We start from the raw sequence: 26,668 nt of genomic DNA, 5'->3' as shown, positions 1-26,668 counted from the left end.
GCAGGTGATAAGGAGGGTGAGGAGGCACCAAGAGGTGAATTACACTCACTTGAGCAGCAAGTCATTAAGTTCTTCAATGGCAAAGACATTCCTATAGACAGTTAAAATATAGCTGCTTCTCATACCATGCCTCAAAAACAGGACAATAGACTGAACATCATCATTCGATTTGTGAGTAGAAAACATACAATTGAAGTGCTAAAGCTTGCAAAAAAATTGAAGGGCACAAGGGTCTATGTAAATGAGCATCTCACAAAGGGAAATGCTGAAATTGCAAGGCAAGCCAGAATCCTGAAAAAGGAAAAGCGAATTCAGGACGCTTGGACAAGAAACTGTAGAGTGATGATAAGACTGAATGGGACACCAGAACAGGCTAAAGTAATAGCCATTAGAGACATAAGAGAACTTGATCAATATAAATGAAAATGAGGAACATTTTGGTAGAGAGGTGGAATCTGGTGAAATATTGTTTGCGAGTGACAAATCTGGTATAAGATAATGTGTGAATACACAGACTTTAAGCCTTTTGACTTACAAGATCACAAACATTATGTGTTGGAAAATGACATTGATCCAGAGATCCACTTCTACCAGAACATTAATATAACCATATAACCATATAACAATTACAGCACGGAAACAGGCCATCTCGGCCCTTCTAGTCCGTGCCGAACACGTATTCTCCCCTAGTCCCATCTACCTGCACTCAGACCATAACCCTCCATTACTTTCCCGTCCATATAACTATCCAATTTATTTTTAAATGATAAAATCGAACCTGCCTCCACCACCTTCACTGGAAGCTCATTCCACACAGCTACCACTCTCTGAGTAAAGTTCCCCCTCATGTTACCTCTAAACTTCTGTCCCTTAATTCTCAAGTCATGTCCTCTTGTTTGAATCTTCCCTACTCTCAGTGGGAAAAGCTTATCCACGTCAACTCTGTCTATCCCTCTCATCATTTTAAAGACCTCTATCAAGTCCCCCCTTAACCTTCTGCGCTTCAAAGAATAAAGACCTAACTTGTTTAACCTTTCTCTGTAACTTAGTTGCTGAAACCCAGGCAACATTCTAGTAAATCTCCTCTGTACTCTCTCTATTTTGGTCCCATAATTAGGCGACCAAAATTGTACACCATACTCCAGAATTGGCCTCACCAATGCCTTGTACAATTTTAACATTACATCCCAACTTCTATACTCAATGCTCTGATTTATAAAGGCCAGCACACCAAAAGCTTTCTTTACCACCCTATCTACATGAAATTCCACCTTCAGGGAACTGTGCACAGTTATTCCCAGATCCCTCTGTTCAACTGCATTCTTCAATTCCCTACCATTTACCATGTACGTCCTATTTTGATTTGTCCTGCCAAGATGTAGCACCTCACACTTATCAACATTAAACTCCATCTGCCATCTTTCAGCCCACTCTTCCAACTGGCATAAATCTCTCTGTAGACTTTGAAAATCTACTTCATTATCCACAACACCACCTATCTTAGTATCATCTGCATACTTACTAATCCAATTTACCACACCATCATCCAGATCATTGATGTACATGACAAACAACAGTGGACCCAACACAGATCCCTGTGGCACCCCACTAGTCACTGGCCTCCAACCTGACAAACAGCCATCCACCATTACTCTCTGGCATCTCCCATTCAGCCACTGTTGAATCCATCTTGCTACTCTACCATTAATACCCAACAATTGAACCTTCTTAACCAACCTTCCATGAGGAACCTTGTCAAAGGCCTTACTGAAGTCCATATATACAACATCCACTGCTTTACCCTCATCAATTTCCCGAGTAACCTCTTCAAAAAATTCAAGAAGTTTAGTCAAACATGACCTTCCAAGCACAAATCCATGTTGACTGTTCCTAATCAGACCCTGTTTATTCAGATGCTTATATATATTATCTCTAAGTATCCTTTCCATTAATTTGCCCACCACTGACGTCAAACTAACAGGTCTATAATTGCTAGGTTTACTCTTAGAACCCTTTTTAAACAATGGAACAACATGCGCAGTACGCCAATCCTCCGGCACTATTCCCGTTTCTAATGACATTTGAAATATTTCTGTCATAGCCCCTGCTATTTCTACACTAACTTCCCTCAATGTCCTAGGGAATACCCTGTCCGGACCTGGAGACTTATCCACTTTTATATTTCTCAAAAGTGTCAGTACTTCCTCTTCTTTGAATCTCATAGTTTCCATAGCTACTCTACTTGTTTCCCTTACCTCACATAATTCAATATCCTTCTCCTTGGTGAATACCGAAGAAAATAAATTGTTCAATATCTCCCCCATCTCTTTTGGCTCTGCAGATAGCTGTCCACTCTGACTCTCTAATGGACCAATTTTATCCCTCGTTATCCTTTTGCTATTAATATAGCTGTAGAAACCCTTTGGATTTACTTTCACCTACTGCCAAAGCAACCTCGTATCTTTTTAGCTTTTCTAATTTCTTTCTTAAGATTATTTTTACATTCTTTATACTCTATAAGCACCTCATTTACTCCATGCTGCCTATAATTATTGTAGATCTCTCTCTTTTTCCGAACCAAGTGTCCAATTTCCCTTGAAAACCATGGCTCTTTCCAATTTTTACTATTTCCTTTCAACCGAACAGGGACATAAAGATTCCGTACTCTTAAAATTTCACCTTTAAATGTCCTCCATTTCTCTTCCACATCTTTCCCATAAAACAAAATGTCCCAATTCACTCCTTTTAAATCCTTTCGCATCTCCTCAAAGTTAGCCTTTCTCTAATCAAAAATCTCAACCCTAGGTCCAGTTCTGACCCTCTCCATAATTATATTGAAACTAATGGTATTGTGATCACTGGACCCGAACTGTTCCCCAACGCATACCTCTGCCACCTGACCCGTCTCATTTCCTAACAGGAGGTCCAGCACCGCCCCTTCTCTAGTAGGTACCTCTATGTATTGCTGCAAAAAACTATCCTGCCACACATTTTACAAACTCCAAACCATCCAGCCCATTTACAGAATGTGTTTCCCAGTCTATGTGTGGAAAATTGAAATCTCCCACAATCACTACCTTGTGCTTACTACTAATATCGGCGATCTCCTTACATATTTGCTCTTCCAATTCTCGCTCCCCATTTGGCGGTCTATAATACACCCCTATAAGTGTTGCTACCCCTTTCCCATTTCTCAGGTCCACCCAAATAGCCTCCCTAGTCGAGCCCTCTAATCTATCCTGCCAAAGCACTGCTGTAATATCTTCCCTGATAAGCAATGCAACACCTCCACCTCTTGCCCCTCCAATTCTATCACACCTGAAGCAACGAAATCCTGGAATATTTAGTTTCCAATCACAGCCCTCCTGCAACCATGTTTCACTGATCGCCATAACATCATACTTCCAGGTGTCAATCCTGGCTCTAAGTTCATCCACCTTTCTTACAATGCTCCTAGCATTAAAATATACACATTTAAGAAATCCACCCTCTCTTATTCTCTGTTTATTGTCTTTTTCTTCTTTCTCCCCTACATTTTGGGTCCGAGTGCTACCCTTCTCTGCCTCCTGCCTCACACACTGACTGCTAGCTTTCCCTATTTGAGTCACAATATGGATTGTGAATATTACTCTGAAGAAAAGTTCAATGCAAATGTGAAAAATGGAGGGGTTTTCAGTGATTCACTTTAATAGTAGGAGTCTCTACAGTAACTTTTCCAAAATTAAAGATTACCTTCAACTGTTTCAGCAAAAGTTCAGCGTAATAGCAATATCAGAGACCTGGCTGAATGATAGTAAAGAACTACAGGATGGATTAGAAGGCTATGAAATGTTTTGGCAAAACAGGGTTAATAAAAGGGGAGGTGATGTGGCCTTATTTTTGATGTCTGCTCTTAAATGTAAGGTTATTGGTGATATGACAATTGCTATTGACAATTTGATGGAATATGTAACCATTGAAATTAATATTGAAAGATTCAAAAATATATCAATTAGTTGCATTTATAGTCATGTATTGACCAATTCAATAAGAAGGTTTCTGAATTATATGATAAACATAATGATAAGGTGATTTTGGTTTGTGGTGACTTAAATATTGATTTACTGAAATATAATGATCATACAAAAACGACAGAATTTGTTAATATTATGTTTAGCGAGTTTCTATCCATTAATTGTAAAGCCTAGTAGAATAACAAAGGATAGTTTAACATTGATTGATAATATTTTCATTAATGTAATTGAAGGGAAGATAAAAAGTGGACTATTAGTGACTGATATAAGTGATCATTTGCCTGTTTTTACCGTGTTGGAGATTAACAATAAATCAAAATTAAGAACAAAGAGACAGAATAATCTGGTTAGAATAAAATCACCAGAGGAAATTATAACTTTTAATACAGAACTCTTGAATTATGACTGACAAGATGTTTATGTAGATGATATTAATGAATCATATGAAGCATTTTTAGAGACATTCTTGACAATTTATGACCGACATTGTCCATTGAAAGAGTATAACACAATTCCAAAAAGAGGGTGTTAACGAAGGGGTTGGAAAAAGCTTGTAAAAAGAAAAATAGGCTTTATAGGGAATTTATTAAATATCGAACAAAGGAAAAGGAGGACAAGTACAAAAAATATAAAAACAGACCACAAAAACCACAGACCACTCATTAATTATGAGACCACAAAAAAAAGATTATTATGATCAAATGTTGCAAAAACATAAAAATAATATTAAGGCTACTTGGAGTGTACTTAATGATATAATTAAAAATAGTAGTAAAATGGATTTTCCAACATATTTTGTAAAAAATGACAATTCAATTATTGAAAATACAGAGGACATTGCTAATGAGTTGAATGATTTCTTTGTTAATGTAGGCTCAAATTTGGCAAAGGAAATTAACCTTCCTTGAGATGAAAACATACATTTTGATTTTGAACTTAACAACAGCAATTCAATGTTCCTTGTTGGAGTTTGTGAGAGTGATGTGTTAGAAGTAGTCAGAAAGTTTAAGGATAAAACAATCAACTGATGGTAACACCATTGATATGTCACATAAAATAAGTAATTGATTATGTCCTCGAGCCGTTTACCTATATATGCAATAAATCCTTTCTAAAAGGTGTTTTTCCCAATAAAATGAAAATGGCTAAGGTGGTTCCAATCTATAAAAATGGTGACAAACATATTGTATCAAATTATAGACCTGTGTCTTTGCTACCTCAATTTTCTAAAATACTTGTAAAGCTATTTGTGAATAGACTTGATGACTTCATTGAGAAATATGAGTTATTGAGTGATCATCAATATGGGTTTAGGAGTAATCGATCGACACCTTTAGTGGTGATGGATTTTATAGAAAATATAGCAACAATAGAGCATACTACTATAGCAACTACACACTGTGGGTATATTTATTGATTTACGTAAAGCATTTGATACAATTGATCATTCCTTATTTTTGCAGAAATTGGAACGTTATGGTATAAGAGGTGTCACACAAAATTGGTTGGGAAATTATTTAAGTAATAAATTTCAGTATGTAAAAATAATACATAAAGCTTCTTACCGTGAAACTACAAATCCATTATTCATAAAGTCCGGTACCTTCAAATTTTTGGATATTGTGCATTTGGATATTAGAAATACTTTTCCGAGAGGAATAAAAGCCTTCCTGATAGTATTCAAAAAAAAATTTCATTAAGAGAAGGACATTATAATTTAAGAGGGTTGTGTATTTTTGAAACATGTAAAGTGAGAACCAATGTAAAATTTAGATGTGTCTCAGTTTTGGGAGTCAAATTATGGAACGGGCTTAGTGATGGGTTGAAATTTTGTAGCTCGTCATAGTCCCCACCATTTCAGGGCACCATTATGTTTGGGACACAGCAATGTCATGTACATGAAAGTAGGCCTGTTTAGTATTTAGTTGCATATCCTTTGCATGCAATGATTGCTTAAAGTCTGCGATTGATGGACATCACCTGTTGCTGGGTGATCGTTTCGCCGAACACCTCCGCTCAGTCCGCAATAACCAACCTGACCTCCCGGTGGCTCAGCACTTCAACTCCCCCTCCCATTCCCAATCCGACATCTCTGTCCTGGGTCTCCTCCATTGCCAGAGTGAGCAACAGCTGAAATTGGAGGAACAGCACCTCATATTCCGCCTGGGGACCTTGCGTCCGGATGGCATTAACATTGAATTCTCCCAATTTTGCTAGCCCTTGCTGTCTCCTCCCCTTCCTTAACCCTCTAGCTGTCTCCTCCCCCCCCCCCGCCCTCGGGCTCCTCCTCCTCCCCTTTTTCCTTCCTTCTCCCCCCCACCCCTCATCAGTCTGAAGAAGGGTTTCGGCCCGAAACGTCGCCTATTTCCTTCGCTCCATAGATGCTGCTGCACCCGCTAAGTTTCTCCAGCAATTTTGTGTACCTTCGATCTTCCAGCATCTGCAGTTCCTTCTTGAACACCTGTTGCTGGATGTCTTCTCTGGTGATGCTCTGCCAGACCTGTATTGCAGCCATCTTTAACTTATGCTTGTTTTGGGGGCTAGTCCCCTTCCGTTTTCTCTTCAGCATATAAAAGTCATGCTCAATTGGGTACAGATTGGGTGATTGACTTGGCCACTCAAGAATAAATCATTTTTTAGCTTTGAAAAACTCCTTTGTTGCTTTCGCTGTATGTTTGGGATCATTGTCTTGCTGTAGAATGAACCACCGGCCAATGATTTGAGGCATTTATTTGAACTTGAGCAGATAAGATGTGTCTATACACTTCAGAATTCATTATGCTACTACCATCAGCAGTTGTATCATCGATGAAGATAAGTGAGCCAGTACCTTCAGCAGCCTACATGCCCAGGCCATAACACCCCCACCACCGTGTTTCACAGATGAGGTGGTATGCTTTGGATCAGTTCCTTCTCTCCTCCATACTTTGCTTTTGCCATCACTCTGATATAAGTTAATCTTCGTCTCATCTGTCCCCGACCTTTCTCCTGAACTGTGGCTGCTCTTTTAAGTACTTCTTGGCAAACTGTAACCTGGCCATCCTATTTTTGCTGCTAACCAGTAATTTGCATCTTGCAGCGTAGCCTCTGTATTTCTGTTCATGAAGTCTTCTGCAGACATTGATCATTGACAAACCCCCACCTGACTCCTGAAGAGTGTTTTTGATCTGTTAGACAGGTGTTCGGGGATTTTTTTTTATTATAGAGAGAATTCTTCTGTCATCAGCTGTGGAGGTCTCCCTTGGCCTGCCAGTCCCTTTGCGATTAGTAAGCTCACAAGTGCTCCCTTTCTTCTCAATGATGTTCCAAACAATTGATTTTTGGTAAGCCTAAGGTTTAGCTGATGTCTCTCACAGTTTTATTCTTGTTTCTCAGTCTCATAATGGCTTCTTTGACTTTCATTGGCACAACTTTGGTCCTCATGTTGATAAACAGCAATAAAAGTTTCCAAAGGTGATGGAAAGACTGGAGGAAAGACTAGGTGCTGAGAGCTCTCTTATACCTGCATTAAGGAGGCATTTAAACACACCTGAGCAATTACAAACACCTGTGAAGCCATGTGTCCCAAACATTATGGTGCCTTGAAATGGGGGAACTATGTATAAACACATGTAATTTCTACATGGTGATACCAAAATGTATAAAAATACCCTTTAATAAAATCTGACAATGTGCACTTTAACCACATGCATTTTTTTTCTATTACATATCTCAAATTGTGGAATACAGAGGCAAATAAATAAATGATGGCTCTTTGTCCCAAACATTATGGAGGGCACTGTAGGTACCTGCACTCCTGGGTCCCTCTGCTCTACAACACTCCCCAGAGCCCAACCATTCACTGTGTAAAGTTGTATATGAGTGTTTTGCAGAACCCATCTTATGCATTCTGGTCTCACTCTGACCTCTTTTGTGTAACTCTGAGCAACAGCATCTCTTCATCCACCCAGGCATGTTCCAATCCCCGTGGGATACTGCACTGAGTTAAATAATTTCTGTTAACCAGTCATTTCAATTTGTGTTCAGTACGTAATTCCAATTATGATCTGTGGTCATCAACTGCAACAGTAACAATCTCCCAATGGTATAAAAAGTAGTTTACCACCCAACGGTATGAAAAGTAAATTTTAACCCAAAGATATGAAATGCTTGGGTAACTTACAACCAACGATATGTATTTTGGGGTTCTTTAAGACAACTGATTGAAGACAGCACCTTGTATATCTAAGGTAGCTCACAACCCAACAAGATGAACATTGAATTCTCCAGTCTTGGATAACTACCAAAACCCTCAAATTGAAGCAAAAATATATAATGAAAAAGCAAAAGTCCTACCTATATTATGCTTGTGAGAACTCAAAAATATTTAAACAGTGAGACAAGTTAATTTATATGATACATTTTTGCTCTTTAATCCAATTCTTAATCCGATTCTTTCACTGCTCATTTAATCATTGAATTATTTATTTTCTAGTTATTAATAGGATAACTGAGTTCCATTTTCCGTTATTCTGGAAAGATGTGTACTGACAGTAGGTAGCGGCACACTCTCCTGCATAAATATTCAGTACAAAATGATCTTCCTATTTTTATCTTTTTGGGCCTATATAAGCTGTTATGAAAGTTATTGTCTCTATTATTAATATGGTTCTAGGGAGCATAGTGACTGCCATGGTAATGCAATATTCAGTGCCAGTTATTGCTGGGGAAAATGAAAAAATCAAGTAAATCTGATTTGATGTAACTGAATTAGTTATTTTTGCATACAGTAAGAAAGACCATCAGTGCCTGGGAGCACTTGATGGGAATGCATAGAATTGTGGTTTTGCATTAGAACTGCTAAATGCTTAACTGATGCGTAGGGAGTTTGAAATAACAGAGTTTCTGGTAAAACAGCTTTTCGGACTGCTATATATTCCATGTAACCTTCTGGGACTTACACAATAATATTTAATTTCTGTAATGCTATCTAGCCTTGGGGTAAATATTAATGTATGACTTGTGAACTACTAATTATATGGCACGTTTCAAAGGTGTGCTATCAAACTGGGGCTGATATTAAGCCACGTGATACAACATAAACAAAGACTTGGTGAAAGTGATTTGTGTTGAGACTGTCTTAATGAAGAAAACAGAAACATGTTTAGAGAGGGAATTCTCAAGCTTAAGGCTGTGGAACTGAAGGCACTGGTACTATTGGTGAAATGATTGAATGAAGGACCGAAATCAGAGGAATGCAAACATCTCAGAGAATTACAGAGCTTGGGGACAATGTAGTGATAAGGGCAAGCAAAATCATGGAGAGATTTGAAAAGGATGGAAGTATTTTTAATTTGAAGAGTCAGTGTTTGTCAGTTAGCACAGGTGATGGACTTAAAGCAGGTCAGAGTCATAAAGTCACACAGCACTGAAACAGCCTCTTCGGCCCAACTCGTTCATGCGACCAAGATGTCCCATCTAAGATCATAGGTGACAGGAGCAGAATTAGGCCATTCAGCCCATCAAGTCTACGCCATTCAATAATAATAATAATAATAATAATAATAATAATAATAATAATAATATATTTTATTGTCATTGCACATATGTGCAACAAGATTTGGTATGCAGCTTCCATCCGATACCATAACTTAAACAACCAATAACATTTAGATTTAGATACCCCGAGAACATGGTTTATAAAAAGAACAGTAAAACAGTCAAAACAGTCTAAAGTGCAAATGTGTCTGTGCGTCATGACCATCTGAGGGAGACAGTTCATGGGGGTGGGGGGCACTCAGCAGGGCCGGTTCAGAGCAGCTATAGCTCTGGGGATGAAGCTGTTCCTGAGTCTGGAGGTGCGGTCGTAGAAGGGCTTGTAACGTCTGCTGGAAGGTTGGAGTTCGAACAGTCCATTACAAGGGTGTGAGGAGTCTTTGTGGATACTGACGGCCTTCCTGAGTCACCGTGTGGTCGATGCCCTCTAAGGCTGGTAGCTGTGTCCCAATAATATTCTGCGCTCTGTGATACCACACAGAGATGCCATATGTTAGTATGCTCTCTGTCGTGCAGCGGGTAGAAGGTCGTCAGCAGCTGTTGGGGGCAGACCAGTCTTTTTCAATGTTCTCAGGAAGAACAGTCGTTGCTGTGCCTTTTTGACCAGCGCAGCGGTGTTGGTGGACCATGTGAGGTCCTCTGAGATGTGAGTGCCCAGAAACTTAAAGCTGGACACTCTCTCCACACTGTCCCCGTAGATGTAGATTGGGGGCGTATTCCCCATTATGTGTCCTCCTGAAGTTGATAATCAGCTCCTTGGTCTTGGAGGTGTTTAGTGACAAGTTGTTACGTGAGCACAAGTCCGCCAGGTTCTGCACCTACGCTCTGTAGTTTGTTTCATCACCATTGGTGATCAGCCCGATCACCGTTGTGTCGTCTGCAAACTTGACGATGGTGTTGGTGTCGAATGCAGGAACACAGTCGTGAGTGAAGAGGGAGTAGCGCATGGAGCTCAGTACACAGCCCTGTGGTGTGCCGGTGCTCAGGGTGATAGTGGAGGACAGGTGCGGGCCCAGTCTCACTGCCTGCGGTCGCTCTGTCAGAAAATTCAGGATCCAATCGTATATCGGCGAGCTGAGGCCTAGCTGGTGGAGTTTGGTGGTGAGCTTGGTGGGGATGACCGTATTGAATGCAGAGCTATAGTCAACGAAGAGCATCCTCACGTACGTGCCCTGTCTTTCCAGGTGAGTCAGGACAGTGTGAAGAGCCACAGAGATGGCATCCTCTGTGGATCTATTTGCCCTGTATGCAAATTGATGAGAGTCCAGTGAGGCAGGGATGCTGGATTTGATGTGGGAGAGGACCAGCCTTTCAAAGCACTTCATTGGGATTGGAGTTAGGGCAACCGGCCGGTAGTCATTCAGGTTGGTGACTTTAGACTTTTTCGGCACCGGCACTATGGTGGCTGTTTTCAGGCACTTGGGGACCGTTGCCAGAGATAGAGACAGGTTAAAGATCTTCGTGAATACCTCCGCCAGCTGTACAGCACAGTCCTTTAGTACCCTTCCCTGGACTCCATCCGGGCCTGCAGCCTTGCGTGGATTGATCCTACGCAGAACGCACTGTACCTCCTGAGTGCTCAATGTTAAGACCTGTCCCTCCGCCAAGGCCAGGGTTATTCCACTCCTGGTGGTGTTGCCAGTTTCGAAGCGGGCAAAGAAGGTGTCTAGTTCGTTGGCCAGTGTGATATCACCGTGGGGGCAGGCGGGGCTGCTCTAGTAGTCAGTGATGTCCCTGACACCCTGCCACATGCTTCTGGTGTCCGCGGTATTGAAGTGGTCTTCCACCCTTTGCCTGTGGATGTCTTTGGCCTTTTTTATACCTTTGTTCAGGTTTGACCTGGCAGCACTGTATGCAGAAGTGGAGTTTGGTGGTGAGCTTGGCATTGTTTGATTTAAAGGCATTGTTGCGTGCCCTTAGCAGATCCTGAATCTCCTTGTTCATCCAGGGTTTCCGGTTTGGGAACATCTTTATTTTCTTGTCCACTGTGACAGTCTCCACACAGCAGTTAATGTAGGAGAGCACAGTGGATGTGTACTCCTCCAAGTCTACCTCTGTACCACTGGTAGCCTGTTATGTAAACAGGTCCCAGTTGGTGCGATCAAAGCAGTCCTGGAGTTGTAGGGTGGCTTCCTCGGGCCATATTTTGACCGTCTTTATTGCAGGTTTGGTCTTGCGGATGAGGGGGTTTGTATGCAGGCAGTAGAAACAGTGAGAGGTGATCGGATTGTCCCAGGGATGGGCAGGGGAGAGCTCTGTATGCGCCCTTGATGTTGCTGTACACTTTATCCAGCGTGTTTGAGCCCCTGGTAGGGCACTGCACATGCTGGTGGAATTTACGGATCATGGCTGATCTATCTCTCCCTCCTAACCCCATTCTCCTGCCTTCTCCCCATAACCCCTGACACCCGTAGGCCCATTTGCTCGCTTTTGGACCCATATCCCTTTCTATCCTATAGGTGAAAAGGGAAAGTTTAAAGGGATCCAGTGTCAAGTGTTGCACACCGAATGGTGGGTGGCCAGAATGACCTGCCAGAAGGGCAGATTATTATTAAAGTTGTGGCATCACATTTTAGATGCCCTTAAGTTTCCAGTGTAAATCAAGGGAGGCCAGTAATATTACGTTTGATTGAACAAGTTAGAACTATGCTGCTTTGGTCGTGGTTTGGCAGCAGATTGAAATTAAGCCATATTTCCATTTGTAACATTCAGTTGATTAATGTGGCTCACATCAACAGCAAATGAAACTGATCTGTGCCATATGTTCAACTAGTAGTACTTATTACTGTGATTTCAAGTCCCTGACTACACAACTCAAGCCAACTGTTGACGGGGTATTTATAGAAGAGATGCAGCAATGGACAAAAGCTGCAGGTTTCATAGTGGTTAATCAATTGAGTGGTTTTAATATTGCATTGTGTTCACGGTATTTCTCCTCTTCAAAGGCTTGTCAAGGATGCTGCATGGGATGAAGTTCCACTCGCTCACTCACTAGTGAGTTTCGCCACCGCTTATGACTTCCTGTACAACCATCTGAACAAAACGCAACAGGAACAATATTTGGAAGTTATCAGTGACGTCTCTCAGTACATGTATGAGAAGTCTTTCAGCCGTGGATGGGGATTTCAGTATCTACACAACCATCAACCTACCAACTGTGTGGCCTTGTTGACAGGAAGCCTGGTTCTCTTAAATCAAGGTACGTTAAGCTGGTGTTTGAAAGCATGAAATGTTTCCCAAAAATGTTAATAAAACCCGAAATGAATGATGGAAATAAAAATCTAAAGAGCTATAAAATGTCCTGTCAATTTACAAACATTAATATCTACCATATAATTGCTGTATCTGGGAGCTTAAACATCAAATAGCTTAGTCCTGTTTTTATTCTAGTCATCTGGTTTATTATCTATGAATTTCATTGATTTTATGGTTTACACAAAGGTGATTTATTGATTTATAGAGTTGTACAATACAGAAACAGGCTCTCTGGCCCAATTTGTCTAAGCTGAGTGAGATGCCTATCTAAGCAAATCCCATATGCTTGCATTTGGCCCATATCCCCTTCTGGCAGCGAATTACATACACCCACCACACTCTGTGTGGAAAACATCACTCACAGATTTCCTTTAAAACTTTCCCCTATCACGTTAACTCTTTACCCTCTAGTTTTGGACTCCTCTATCCTGGGGAAAAAGACTATCTATCCTATCTGTACCTCTCATGATTTTATAAATGTCTACAAGGTCAGCTCTCTCCTTATAACTCAAGCCCTCCAGTCTAGGCAACATTTCTGTAAATATTTTCTGCACCCAGCTTGATCACATCCATCCTATAGCATGGGTGACCACATCTGTACACAAAAGTATAGTCTCGGACATTTTTTACCTACTTTTGTATATCTAGACGGTCAGTTCAGGAAACCCATCATATTATTGCACCTTTCTGTCATAGTTCAACATTCTGATAATGCTTGTAAATGTGAGGTAATCTAAAACTGTATCTGTTCATAACACATGGTGCCTTAATCCAGGCTTATTGCCCTTTTAATTAATCTTTCAACCTTTAGCTGCCAACCCCCTCAGCTCTCTCTTTCTCTCTTTACATGTTTTCTTCTGTAACATCTTTCTTTCAAATCACCTCTTTTGACCAACCTTTTCATCATCAGTCCAAATATAATTGACTGATATAAAAAGTAATTGGCTGCTAATTTTTGTAATTAACTATTGTGCAGCCTTGGGAATCATTTTATGTTATGTTACAAATAGTATTTAAATAGAGGCTGTGTGACAGTGTACTGGTATCTTTCAAATATCTGTAGATAAGTGGTTTATCTAAAGATTGACAAATTCAGTAGTAAGTTTTATTTATTGTCATGTGTACCGAGGTGCAGTGAAAAGCTAACCAGTCAGCGGAAAGACAATGTGTAGGAAGGAACTGCAGATACTGGTTTATACCGAAGATAGACACAAAAAGCATGAGTAATTCAGCGGGACAGGCAGCATCTCTGGAGAGAAGGGTCTCGACCCGAAACGTCACCCATTCCTTTGGATTCCTTAATATCCAGACATCTATCGATCTCTCTTTTGAATGAACTCAAACATTACTTTGAGGGTAGAGAATTCCAAAGACTCCCGAAGAAATAGTCCAAACCGTCTAAAAGCTTACCACTTATTCTCAAACTGTGATCTCTGATCCTATATTCCTGAAGGGGCTGTCCCACTGCGGTGACCTAATTGGCAAGTCAGCACTAGAAGAGTTTAGGAGAGTTTGAAAAAATGTCGTGTTGAAGACCTCCTTCGACTATGTAGAAGACCTCCTTCGACTATGTAGAAGACCTCCTTCGACTTCCTTCGACTATGTTGAAGACTAGATTCGACTAGCTTTGGGAATATTGGACACCGAATTGTGGAGAGTGAAGACGATCTCCTTCGACCTACCTTCGATTATGTTGAAGACTATCCACGACTACCTTGGACTACCCTCGATTACCTACGAATAACATGCCGGCGTACTTCGACTAAACCTACGAGGAAAAAAAGTATCGATTTTTTCCATGGCAATCTTGTTTTACTCACGGTCATTTTTCAAGATGTCTAGCCGAGGCCTCGAGTACGCGGGGACTACTCTCAAGCATGAAGGAGAATTACAAAGACCTCCTTGGACCTCGTGTCGACCATGCTGCGAGTATGAGTTGAGGGCAAACTCGCCAGAACTCACGGATTAGGTTGCCGCAGTGGGACAGCCCCTTTAGTCAGGGAAAACATCCTTTCTGTATCTAACCTAGAAAGCACATTAAGAATTTTATTTTTTGGGAGATCTCTCATTCTTCTAACATACATGTTCACGTTATAGGATAAAATTAGGCCATTCGGCCCATCGAGTCTACTCCGCCATTCAATCATGGCTGATCTCTGCCACCTAATCCCATTTTTGATACTCTCCTCAGTTTATTCAATACCTCACAAATACTATCCAGGGAAACATCAGGGGTTCATATGTGGTGATTGCAGGAACCCACAGGAATGGATTCCATATCTATAGAATGCCATTATCGTTTTGACTAAGTTCCCAATGTGCTGTTGAAAGACCATTGAATTTATGAAAAAAGTATTGCAATCCTGTGCCAGCCACAAGCACATTTTGCTTACATCATGGTTGTGGAGTTTATTAGTAATAGGTTTAGTGGTAGGGTGTCTAGGGTATTCTTAAGCAGATTTCATTGGTGTCAGCTGCCCTACTTGAAACTTTTACTATTTTTAACAGCACTATTTCCTATTATCTACAACAGTATTAGAAGTCAGAAATATTACAACATTTTCTGGGGGATATGGCAGGAAAAAATGTCTTTCAACTGTATGTTGCCAATAAGAAAATAAAACAAAATATCTTGCTCATAAAGAGAGGGAGAGAAAACACATCTTCGGTATTAGCATCTTGGCACGCAGTGATTACTCCACCTCTTATAGTGTCTTGCATCCCCCCACCATGTGCATATGAAAAAATATAAAGCTTTCAATTCCTTTTGATATCTCTGGCATAAAAGTGCTAATGGCAATAATTGTTTATGAGAAACAGATGGAGTAAACTTGTGTAGAATGGAAATATTTCAAAGCAGTTTACTATATTTTTTCCAGCATTGAAATTACAGTAATAAATCCACATTGATTTGTACAATAAACTAATGTGTGGGAAATGTTTTGATGTGGCCATTGTTGTGCAGTGAATGTACACGTTTGATTCTGATTGCTCTCGGATATGATGACAAATTGAAGTTGGAAGTTTCTGCCATGGCAGAGAGAGATGTAAATAATTTTAGCACCTGAGTCTCCATCAGATGTTGTCAACTAATCCACCCTCACCCTCAAAGTTGACAGTGATACAGAAAATACTCAAAAAGCTGGAGTAACTCAACAGGTCAGGCAGCATCTCTGGAGAAAAAGGATGGTTAACGTTTCAGTGTCGAGACCCTTACATAGACATAGAAACATAGAAAATAGGTGCAGGAGTGGGCCATTCGGCCCTTCGAGCCTGCACCGCCATTCAATATGATCATGGCTGATCATCCAACTCAGTATCCTGTACCTGCCTTCTCTCCATACCTCCTGATCCCTTTAGCCACAAGGGCCACATCTAACTCCCTCTTAAATATAGCCAATGAAGTGGCCTCAACTACCTTCTGTGGCAGAGAATTCCACAGATTCACCACTCTCTGTGTGAAAAATGTTTTTCTCATCTCGGTCCTAAAAGATTTCCCCCTTATCCTTAAACTGTGACCCCTTGTTCTGGACTTCCCCAACATCGGGAACAATTTTCCTGCATCTAGCCTGTCCAACCCCTTAAGAATTTTGTAAGTTTCTAGAAGATCCCCCCTCAATCTTCTAAATTCTAGCGAGTACAAGTCGAGTCTATCCAATCTTTCTTCATATGAAAGTCCTGACATCCCAGGAATCAGTCTGGTGAACCTTCTCTGTACTCCCTCTATGGCAAGAATGTCCTTCCTCAGATTAGGAGACCAAAACTCTACGCAATACTCCAGGTGTGGCCTCACCAAGACCCTGTACAACTGCAGTAGAACCTCCCTGCTCCTATACTCAAATCCTTTTGCTATGAGACTTCAGACTCGGGTGATGTTTCTGGTCGGGACCCTTCTTCAGACAGCTGAGTTATTCCATCACTTTGTGTCTATCTTCAGTATATACCAGTGCATGTAGTTTCTTTCTACATATGACAGTATTCCAGAATCAGACTTCCTGGCAGTTATTCCCCCAAAACCATGAGAGATGCTTAGATCATTCCATAGAACATGCAGATTGGTGGTAGTGTGCCTAATCTGCCTGTATGGCTATATTTTAGCTCAGCCCATTTGTTATTAGACAAACACCTTGCATTCCACTTGGGTGGCTTACAGACCAATGGTATGAAAATCTTTTTTCCCCCACAATTTCAGGTAACCTACTGTGAGACGGGGACTGTCGGTGTACCTGACCCATTCTCACCTGTCCACCCAGGATCTCTGTTTACCTTTTTCCATTCTTTGCCCTTCGTTACCTCGACATATTGCCCACCCCACCTGGTTTCATCTGCCCATCACTCGCATATCTTTCCACCTGTGTTACTTCTCCCTTGGTTGACCTTTCTAATCCCCACCCTCATCCGGCTCCATGTGCCCAACATCCCCCTTGATTTGGTTCCACCTGACACCCACCAGCCTCTGTCTAGTTGCTCCCCCTCTTTCTTATATACTGCTTTCTTTCGTCTACACACTCCATCTGGTAGGAAAGTCTCGACACAAAGCACCAACCACCGCTTTGCCTCCACAGAGGTTGCCCATTGAGTTTAGTTTTTAGTTTAGTTTAGAGATACAGCGTGGAAACAGGCCCTTCGGCCCACCGAGTTCGTACCGACCAGTGATCCCCACACATTAGCGCAATCCTACACAAACTAGGGACAATTTAAATTTATGCCAAGCTAAGTAACTTACAAACCTGTAAGTCTTTGGAATGTGGGAGGAAACCAAGCACCTTAGAGAAAACCCACGCAGGTCACGGGGGGAATGTACAAATTCCGTACAGACAGCACGTAGTCAGGATCGAACCCGGGTCTCTACCGCTACATGCCATCGTGCCATGCTCAAAGTTAATTCAGCAGTTTATATTTTGCTCCAGATTCCAGCATCTATAGCCACTTAGGTTTACAGATAGATGTTGGTGGGCAACTCCTCGAAAGTAAAGGTGCAGACATTTTGTTTATGTATTTGTTGGGTCCTTTCTTGTCCTATCCCCTTCATAGGTTGGCTTAATAGTCAATGTATGGTGAATTCCTGTTCAAGCAGGCAAATGAACATTGTAGTCAGGTTTCCATGATCTCACCAGCACCCAATATACAGTTATGAAAGTGGACGTGTTGGTTTTGCATTTGTAGTCCTTGGCTAGTCAAATCAGCGGATTAAATCCCAAGTGGCTCCAGTGTGGGTAAGCGATGCCCCTGTCCCACTTTCACAACCTAATTCACGACCTCTGCCGAGTTTGCCCTTAACTCATACTCGCAGCATGGTCGCCACAAGGTCGTGGGAGGTCGTAGAAGGTCGTAGGTAGGTCATAGCAGGTTGTGATGTTAGTCGTAGGTACTCGTGGCATCAAGTAGGTCGTGGCATTTTTCTAGCCTGATAAGAAATGTCCACGAGTAAAAAAAAGGTTGGCATGGAAAATATTGATACTTTTTACTGTAAGGTAGGTAGTAGTAGATCGTGATGCTAGTCGTAGGTAGTCGCAGGTAGTCGAAGGTGGTCGGAGGCCGTCGAAGGTAATAGCTCTGGGGTGAAAAAAAGGTCAGTAGAAAAAAAAGATAATTTAAACAGCAGAACGTCACCTCTGTCACTCCAAGGCAGGTTCATTCATAGCTGGATAGTTTTTTGGAGAGGAGACTTGTGTTTTAGAGATGGCACCAAAAAGGCAGCAGTGCAGGGGGAGGGCACAACCCTAAAAAAAAACTGGCCATGCAGGTGTTGCCCACCCAGGAGTTATTAAAGATGGGATAGCAGCACATTTGGAAAGTGGTGAAATCATTGGACAAAGTCAGCATGGATTTACAAAAGGTAAATCATGTCTGACGAATCTTATAGAATTTTTCGAGGATGTAACTAGTAGCGTGGATAGGGGAGAACCAGTGGATATGGTGTATCTGGACTTCCAGAAGGCTTTCGACAAGGTCCCACATAAGAGATTAGTATACAAACTTAAAGCACACAGTATTGATGTGGATAGAGAACTGGCTGGCAAACAGGAAGCAAAGAGTAGGAGTAAACGGGTCCTTTTCACAATGGCAGGCAGTGACTAGTGGGGTACCGCAAGGCTCAGTTCTGGGACCCCAGCTATTTACAATATATATTAATGATCTGGATGAGGGAATTGAAGGCAATATCTCCAAGTTTGCGGATGACACTAAGCTGGGGGGCAGTGTTAGCTGTGAGCAGGATGCTAGGAGACTGCAAGGTGACTTGGATAGGCTGGGTGAGTGGGCAAATGTTTGGCAGATGCAGTATAATGTGGATAAATGTGAGGTTATCCATTTTGGTGGCAAAAACAGGAAAGCAGACTATTATCTAAATGGTGGCCGACTAGGAAAAGGGGAGATGCAGCGAGACCTGGGTGTCATGGTACACCAGTCATTGAAAGTAGGCATGCAGGTGCAGCAGGCAGTGAAGAAAGCGAATGGTATGTTAGCTTTCATAGCAAAAGGATTTGAGTATAGGAGCAGGGAGGTTCTACTGCAGTTGTACAGGGTCTTGGTGAGACCACACCTGGAGTATTGCGTACAGTTTTGGTCTCCAAATCTGAGGAAGGACATTATTGCCATAGAGGGAGTGCAGAGAAGGTTCACCAGACTGATTCCTGGGATGTCGGGACTGTCTTACGAAGAAAGACTGGATAGACTTGGTTTATACTCTCTAGAATTTAGGAGTTTGAGAGGGGATCTTATAGAAACTTATAAAATTCTTAAGGGGTTGGACAGGCTTGATGCAGGAAGATTGCTCCCGATGTTGGGGAAGTCCAGGACAAGGGGTCACAGCTTAAGGATAAGGGGGAAATCCTTTAAAACCAAGATGAGAAGAACTTTTTTCACACAGAGAGTGGTGAATCTCTGGAACTCTCTGCCACAGAGGGTAGTCGAGGCCAGTTCATTGGCTATATTTAAGAGGGAGTTAGATGTGGCCCTTGTGGCTAAGGGGATCAGAGGGTATGGAGAGAAGGCAGGTACGGGATACTGAGTTGGATGATCAGCCATGATCATATTGAATGGCGGTGCAGGCTCGAAGGGCCGAATGGCCTACTCCTGCACCTAATTTCTATGTTTCTATGTTTCTAGGAGTGGCAGGAGGTGATGCCACAGGAGGTGATAGTGCAGGAGGAGGTAGCCCTGCATGAGAGACCCCTGGAGGAGGAGACCAGGGTGGTAGTATATGTCTCCACCACCACCTCATCCTTCACTGCCTCATTTGAAGGCAGCAAAGCAGCCCTTTCTCCTGTGTCTGACAGCATCAGAGGCAGATGCCCCATTGGTGGTGAGGGAGGGCTGGAGGAAGCTTATGCCCTACACCTTCACCAGGCAGCAGGAGGGGGACCTTGAGGAATGATTCCAGCAGAATGCCATCCTGTAAGATAAGGAAAATGAGGGGTACAGGGACAGGGACAAGAATGGCATGTTTGCCATCCACTGCCCCACATGTGTGCTTAAAGTTCCATCTTTTGTCAAAGCCCAGCGCCACTCTCTTCCAGTCATCTGGTGCACTGGGACAGTCCATCAAATCATCTCCATTCACCCATTGAGACCTCTTCTTGGGTTTCCTCCCCACCCTTGCTCTTCCCCTTCTGCCTTTCTTAAAAGGCTGCTGAAGCAAAAGGGCTACTGCAAACAGCAGTAAAACGTACATGGTTGAAGCCAGTCTGCAACATAGTCGAAGGAGGTAGAAGGAGGTCTTCTTCATTGTCGTGGGAGGTAATCAACATAGTTGTGGGAGGTCTTCAACATAATCGTAGGAGGTCGTAGACATAGTCGTGGAAGGTCGTAGGTTACCGCGGCCTTGATTTTTTTTTTAGGTCGTCAGAGGTCGCGAATTAGGTCGTGAAAGTGGGACAGGGGCTTAAATGTACATCCAACAACTGTCTGATCGGGGACAGATGGTACAAAGATAAAACTAGATGTTATTTATATGAATATAAGCAACATTCATAACAAGAATTAATTAGACAAATGGAATAATATGGATATGATTTAATAGCCGATGCAAAGACATTTTTACAAGATGATCAAGGTTAGGAATTAAATATTCCAGCTTAATTCACTTTTAATAGCTGTTGGCAAAATGACAAAGAAGGCAGGGGATGCCTCTGTTAAATCAAGACTGGGATTAAGGAGATAGAAAGGAAGGATCTTGACCAGATGAGAAATGGAATTAGTTTGGGTAGCATTAAAAAATGGTGAATGGATAACAACATTTAGGTGAGTTCTGCAGAAGTTTTCAAGTGATAAATAAAATACACAAAGTGGTGGAATAACTCAGTGGGTCAGGCAGCATCTGTGGAGAAACTGGATAGTTGACATTTTGGGTCGGGACCCTTCTTCAACTGATCTGAAGGGCCCAACCTGAAACTTCACCTATCCGTGTTCTCCAGAGATGCTGCCTGACCCACTGAGTTACACCAGCACTTTGTGTCTTTTTTTGTAAACCAGCATCTGCAGTACCTTGTTTCCCTCTCAAGTGACAATGTAGGGCAGAATATAATCAAGATATTTGAGGAATGTGTACAAAGTGTAATACAGTACAATCTTCATGGGGTCTTTAATCTACATATAGACTGAGCAAACCAAGTGAACAGCAATGGATTCAACCGAGTATTCATGGTTTTCTCTTAAATATGCTGAGGAAGCCATACAGGAACAGGATTTCTTTGTGCTGAGAGTGGGTTAATTGATGATCTGCTAGTTAAAGAGAAAATGGCAGAAAAAATAAACAAATATTTTGTGACTGTCCTCAAAGAAAGCAGAAAATTAGCTGGAAATAGTGGAGAATAATTGGTCGAGAGTATACGAGCTCAGAGAAATCAGTATCAGCCAAAAAGGTATTAGAAGAATTACTCAGATTGAAAGCCAATACATCTCCACATCCCAAGGTTTTTAAAAGATGTGCCCTTGGCTAAATGAATGCATCATTTGTCATCTTTCATAATGTATGGATTGGAGAATGGTTTCCACAGGTTAAAAAGTAACAGAATGCAACGTCGACCGTTATTTAAGGAAAAGAAAATCTTGGAATCCATTATTGAAGCAGTAATAATGGGACTCTTTGAAAATAATAATAGTAGGCAGCGTCTGCATGGATTTACAAAAAGGACATTATCTTTATAAAATTCTATTCAACGTTTATTAGGTTGTAACAAGCAAACCAGATACAGACAAAACAGCCAGTCTGCTATCGGCTGTATTTGAAGCTCTTCAGGAAGCAGCTGTACAAGAATTTATGAAACAATAAATTAATAGGTATAGGCAGCTGGGATCAATTGCATCTCTGGAGGAGTTTCGGGAACTAAGGAGTAAACTGAAAAAGGAGATCAGAAGGGCAAAAAGGGGCCAGGGGATAGCTCTGGTGGGTAGCATTAAAGTCAATCCCAAAAGATTTTATAAATACACTAGACCAACTGGGACCCGTTGGGTCCCTGTCACATGGGAGGCCTGGACCCCAACGCAATATTACACCACTCACCCATAGCTCCCACCGGAGGCCTGGTTCCCCAATGCAAGTCGTTCCCCCAACGGTGCCGCTCCTCTCCCTCCCTGCGCTCTTCTTCCTCACGGGCCTGGTGCTGCTCCTTGGGGTGGGGGCTGTTGGGTGATACGGGCTAAGCCGCGCAGAGCCGGAAGAAGGGGAAGGAAAGGGCCGCGGGCCCGGAGCAGCAGTGAAATGGAAGGGAACTTACCCGTGGAGGCGTTGCGTCCCCATTGTGAAGCGAGGAAAAAAAGATGGCGGTCTGAAATTGTGGAAAGGCCGTGCTGAGGACCCGTGGGTGTCCTTTTGACTCCAGTCCAGTAAAGACGGGAGGGGCGGGGCAAATGGGGGCGCTGTTTTATTTTTTTTAATTAAAAAAATGTGAATAATAAATGTGACTAATCCACCAGCGGGTGCCGTATGATGGCAGCCTCTGCCTACAGTCTGTCTGTTTTTTCATCTTTTTGTTATTTTTAGTTTTTATAAGTATGTTTTTGGCCGTTTTTTAGTCTTTTTCATGTGGGGGGTGGAAGTGGGAAACCGTTTCTCAGTCACTTCCTGGTCGAGGATGCGACTATTCTCAGAGTCGCGTCTTCACCTTCCCCCCCTCGCAGCCTACCATCTGGATTGGCGTGGCCTTTCCTGCCGGGGACCGACCAGAGCTTCAGCGGTGCAGCACCGATTTACCATCGAGGAGCGGGCGATGCCTCACCGTGTTGAAGCTCCGGAGTGTTGGGCCAGCTGACTTGAACATCGTGGAGCTGTGGTTATGGAGTTTCTAGCCATGGGCGGCGCTGACTTTAACAACTTGGAGTCCTGGGATGCCTTTGCCGAGGGCCGCCATTTTGAATCTCCGCCCACTCGGCCTGTAGACTTCGGGAGCCGTGGTCTCCGGAAAGAAATGGCCGATTCGGAAACACCAAGTCACTGAGAATGTTCTTCCGTTCCGATGTTGGAGTTCCAATCATCCCGGCGAGTGGGCCTAAACATCGGGCCGCCGTAGCGGTGACTACGGAGGGCTCAAAAGGCCCCGACCACGGGTGAACAACAAAGAGGACAATGAAAGGTAGACAAAAATGCTGGAGAAACTCAGCGGGTGAGGCAGCATCTATGGAGTGAAGGAAATAGGCAACGTTTCGGGTCGAAACCCTTCTTTCGACCCAAAGCTTTGCCTATTTCCTCCGCTCCATAGCATTGTGACATCACTAGAGTTTTCGGGCTGTTTTTAAACTTTAAACAATTATTAAGTTCCGAAATATAGGTGGGAATGCAACGGGAAGATGTTTATCACCTCGACGGGAAAAATATGTAGGATATGTGAATATGGGAAGGCTGTGGCCTAGCGTTTGGAAGAAGATAGGAAAAGTAGATTGACACATCGTCGACACAAACAACAGGAAGAGTTTTAGTATTATAGAGATAAGGGGGAAAAGGCTAACTAGAGAGAGAGTGGTACCTCGGGAATCAAAGCGGTCACCTCTGTGGAGCCACAGGAGATGGGCAAGGTCCACAATGAGTATTTCTCTGTATTTACCAAGGAGAAAGACATTATGACGGAGGAACTTGGGCAGTCAATGGAAGTGTCTTGTGAGCAGTCAGGGTTACCATGGAAGAAGTACTGAAGATACTCTCGTGTATGAAGGTAGACAAATCTCCAGGGCTTGATCAGATATATCTGAGGACATTGTGGGAAACTAGAGAGGAAATTGCAGGAGCCCTGGTTGAAATTTATGAGTGATATTTCAATACAGGGGAGGTGCCAGAAGACTGGAGGGTGGCAAATGTTGTGCCTCTTTTCAAGAAGGGCAGCAGGGAAAATGCTGGGAACTATAGGTCGGTGAGCTTAACATCTGTAGTTGGTAAGTTACTGGAGAGTATTCTGAGGGATAGGTTATAGAGGCATTTGGATGGGCAAGGGCTGATTAGGGATAGTCAGCATGGTTTTGTACATGGGAGGTCTTGTCTCACAAATATGATTGATTTTTTTGAAGACGTGACCAAAAAGGTCAATGAGGGCAGAGCTGTAGATGTTCTGTACATGGATTTCAGCAAGGCATTCGACAATCTGGAAGATTAGATCGCATGAGATCCAAGGAGAGATAGTTGAATGGATAGCAAATTGGCTCCTTGGAAGGAAGCATAGTGTGATGGTGGAAGGTTGCTTTTCGGACTGGAGGTCTGTGACTACTGGTGTGCCTCAGGGTTCGGTGCCTTTACTGTTTGTCATCTACAGCAATGATTTGGATGAGAACATACAGGGCAAGATTAGCAAATTTGCTGATGATACAAAAGTGAGTGGTTTTGCAGGCAGTGAAGATGGTTGTGAAAGATTGCAGCAGGATCTGGATCGATTGGCCAAGTGGGATAAGAAATGGTTGATGGAATTTAATACCGAGAAGTGTGAGGTGTTGCATTTTGGGACGTCAAACAAGGGCAGGACCTAAACAGTAAATGATAGGCCTCTGGGTAATGTTGTCGAGCAGAGGGATCTGGGCGTACAGGTGCATGGTTTCTTGAAGGTCGAGTTGCAGATAGATAAGGTGGTCAAAAAGGCTTTTGGCACTTTGGCCTTCATCATTCAGAGTATTGAGTATAGAAATTAGGAGGTCATGTTGCAGTTGTATAAGACGTTGATGAGACCACATTTAGAATATTGTGTTCAGTTCTGGGCACCAGGTTATAGGAAAGATATTGTCAAGCTTGACAGGGTTCAGAAAAGATTAACGAGGATGTTGCCAGGACTAGATGGTGTGAGATATAGGGAGAGGTTGAGTAGACTGGGTGTAGTGGAGGAGGATGAGGAGGATCTTATAGAGGAGTACAAAATCATGAGAGGAATAGATCGGGTAGATGCACAGAGTCTCTTGCCCAGAGTAAGGGAATCAAGGACTACAGGAAGTTCAAGGTGAAGGGGAAAAGATTTAATATGAATCCGAGAGGTGACTTTTTCACACTGAGGGTGGGAGGTGTATGGAACAAGCTGTCGGAGGAGGTAGTTGAGGCTGGGATTATCCCATAATTTAAGAAACAGTTAATCAGGTACATTGATGACAGGTTTGGAGGGATATGGACCAAGTGCAGGCAGGTGGGACTAGTGTAGCTGGGACATTGTTGGCTGGTGTGGGCGAGTTGGGCCGAAGGGCCTGTTTCCACACTATCAATCTATGACTCTAAAATATAGAAGGCAATATACAGTTGCAGATTATAGATTAGCTGCAGAAAGAAAACAGAGTAGGAATTAAATATTCTTTGGTTGCAAGACTGTGGCTAGTGAGGCAGCATAGAGATCTGTGCTGGGAACCCAATTGTTCACAATATACATCAGGGATTTGAAATAGGACCGACTATATAGGTTTGCTCATGTTAAAATACTGAGGAGCTGTCTAGAAACAGAAAATAGTGGCAGAAGTAGGCTATTCAACCCGTTTAGTCTGAGCACCATTCAACGTGGTCATTTCTGATCATCCAAATTCAGTACGCTGTATTCTCCCAATATCCCTTGATTACTCCAGCCCTTAAGCAGCTTTTTCACGGGGCGACTTGACGCAAGAGTTAACCAGAGTTTAACATCGTGGGAACCTCGTCCGATAACAGTACGGCATTCGTGGACCACCGTGGCGCTAACGGCAGGTAATCGTGTAACTTGGTGACTCGGGAGAAAATTCAAGCAAGTTTGAATTTCTCCAAGAGTGACTTGTACACTTGTGGTTGAGCATTGCAACATTATATGAACGTAGTGGCCAGTGCGATATCCGTGCGATATCCGTAATAACTCTTGCGGTTACCGTGGGAACTCCTGCGAACGGCAAACCCGGAAGCTGGACAGAGGGGACAGAAGGTGAGTAAAAATTGTCTTCTGTGGGATTGAATTTAAAAAATAAAGATTTGCATCCGCATATGGACATCAACTTATTCATGAGTTATGTTAATGAGATTCAAGAAAATAACTATAATCTTTAAAAGGGACTTAAAAGGGACTTTACTGAAAGGTCCCGCATTTTTATGGTCCGTGAGGAATTTTTCACATGTACTTCTTTGAGAGATACAGCTCGGAGTCCTCGCCGACTAGCGATCGATGCCTTTCCGAAGCAGGGTCCGGAACGCTACCAATCAATGTTCTCCAGAGACCCGTGTAAGGAGTGAACTGCACATGCTGGTTTAAACCGAAGACAGACACAAAAAGCTGGAGTAACTCAGCGAGTCAAGCAGCATCTCTGGAGAAAAATAGCTGATGTTTCGGGACGAAACACATCTTCAGACTCAATTCCGATTAGGCTGTCTGAAGAAGGGTTCCGATTCGAGTCGACCACCTATTCTTATCCGGCTTCAGAACGGTTCTTCCTTCCATTCGTTTGGG

The 26,668-nt window shown here is 42.5% G+C and overlaps 1 protein-coding gene across 1 annotated transcript in view; it reads left to right on the top strand.

Annotated features, from left to right (window-relative positions):
• dse (dermatan sulfate epimerase) overlaps positions 1–26,668 on the top strand; it is an 84,513-nt gene that overhangs the window by 32,337 nt on the left and 25,508 nt on the right. Inside the window, exon 3 of the mRNA XM_033021116.1 lies at positions 12,494–12,747. Within this exon, the coding sequence (XP_032877007.1) occupies positions 12,494–12,747 (254 nt within the window). The remainder of the gene's footprint in view (positions 1–12,493; positions 12,748–26,668) is intronic.

Source organism: Amblyraja radiata, chromosome 5 (assembly GCF_010909765.2).
Source record: "Amblyraja radiata isolate CabotCenter1 chromosome 5, sAmbRad1.1.pri, whole genome shotgun sequence".
NCBI lineage: Eukaryota > Metazoa > Chordata > Chondrichthyes > Rajiformes > Rajidae > Amblyraja > Amblyraja radiata.
Note: the sequence above shows the minus strand (reverse complement) of the source record. Positions and strands in the feature narration are given on the sequence as shown.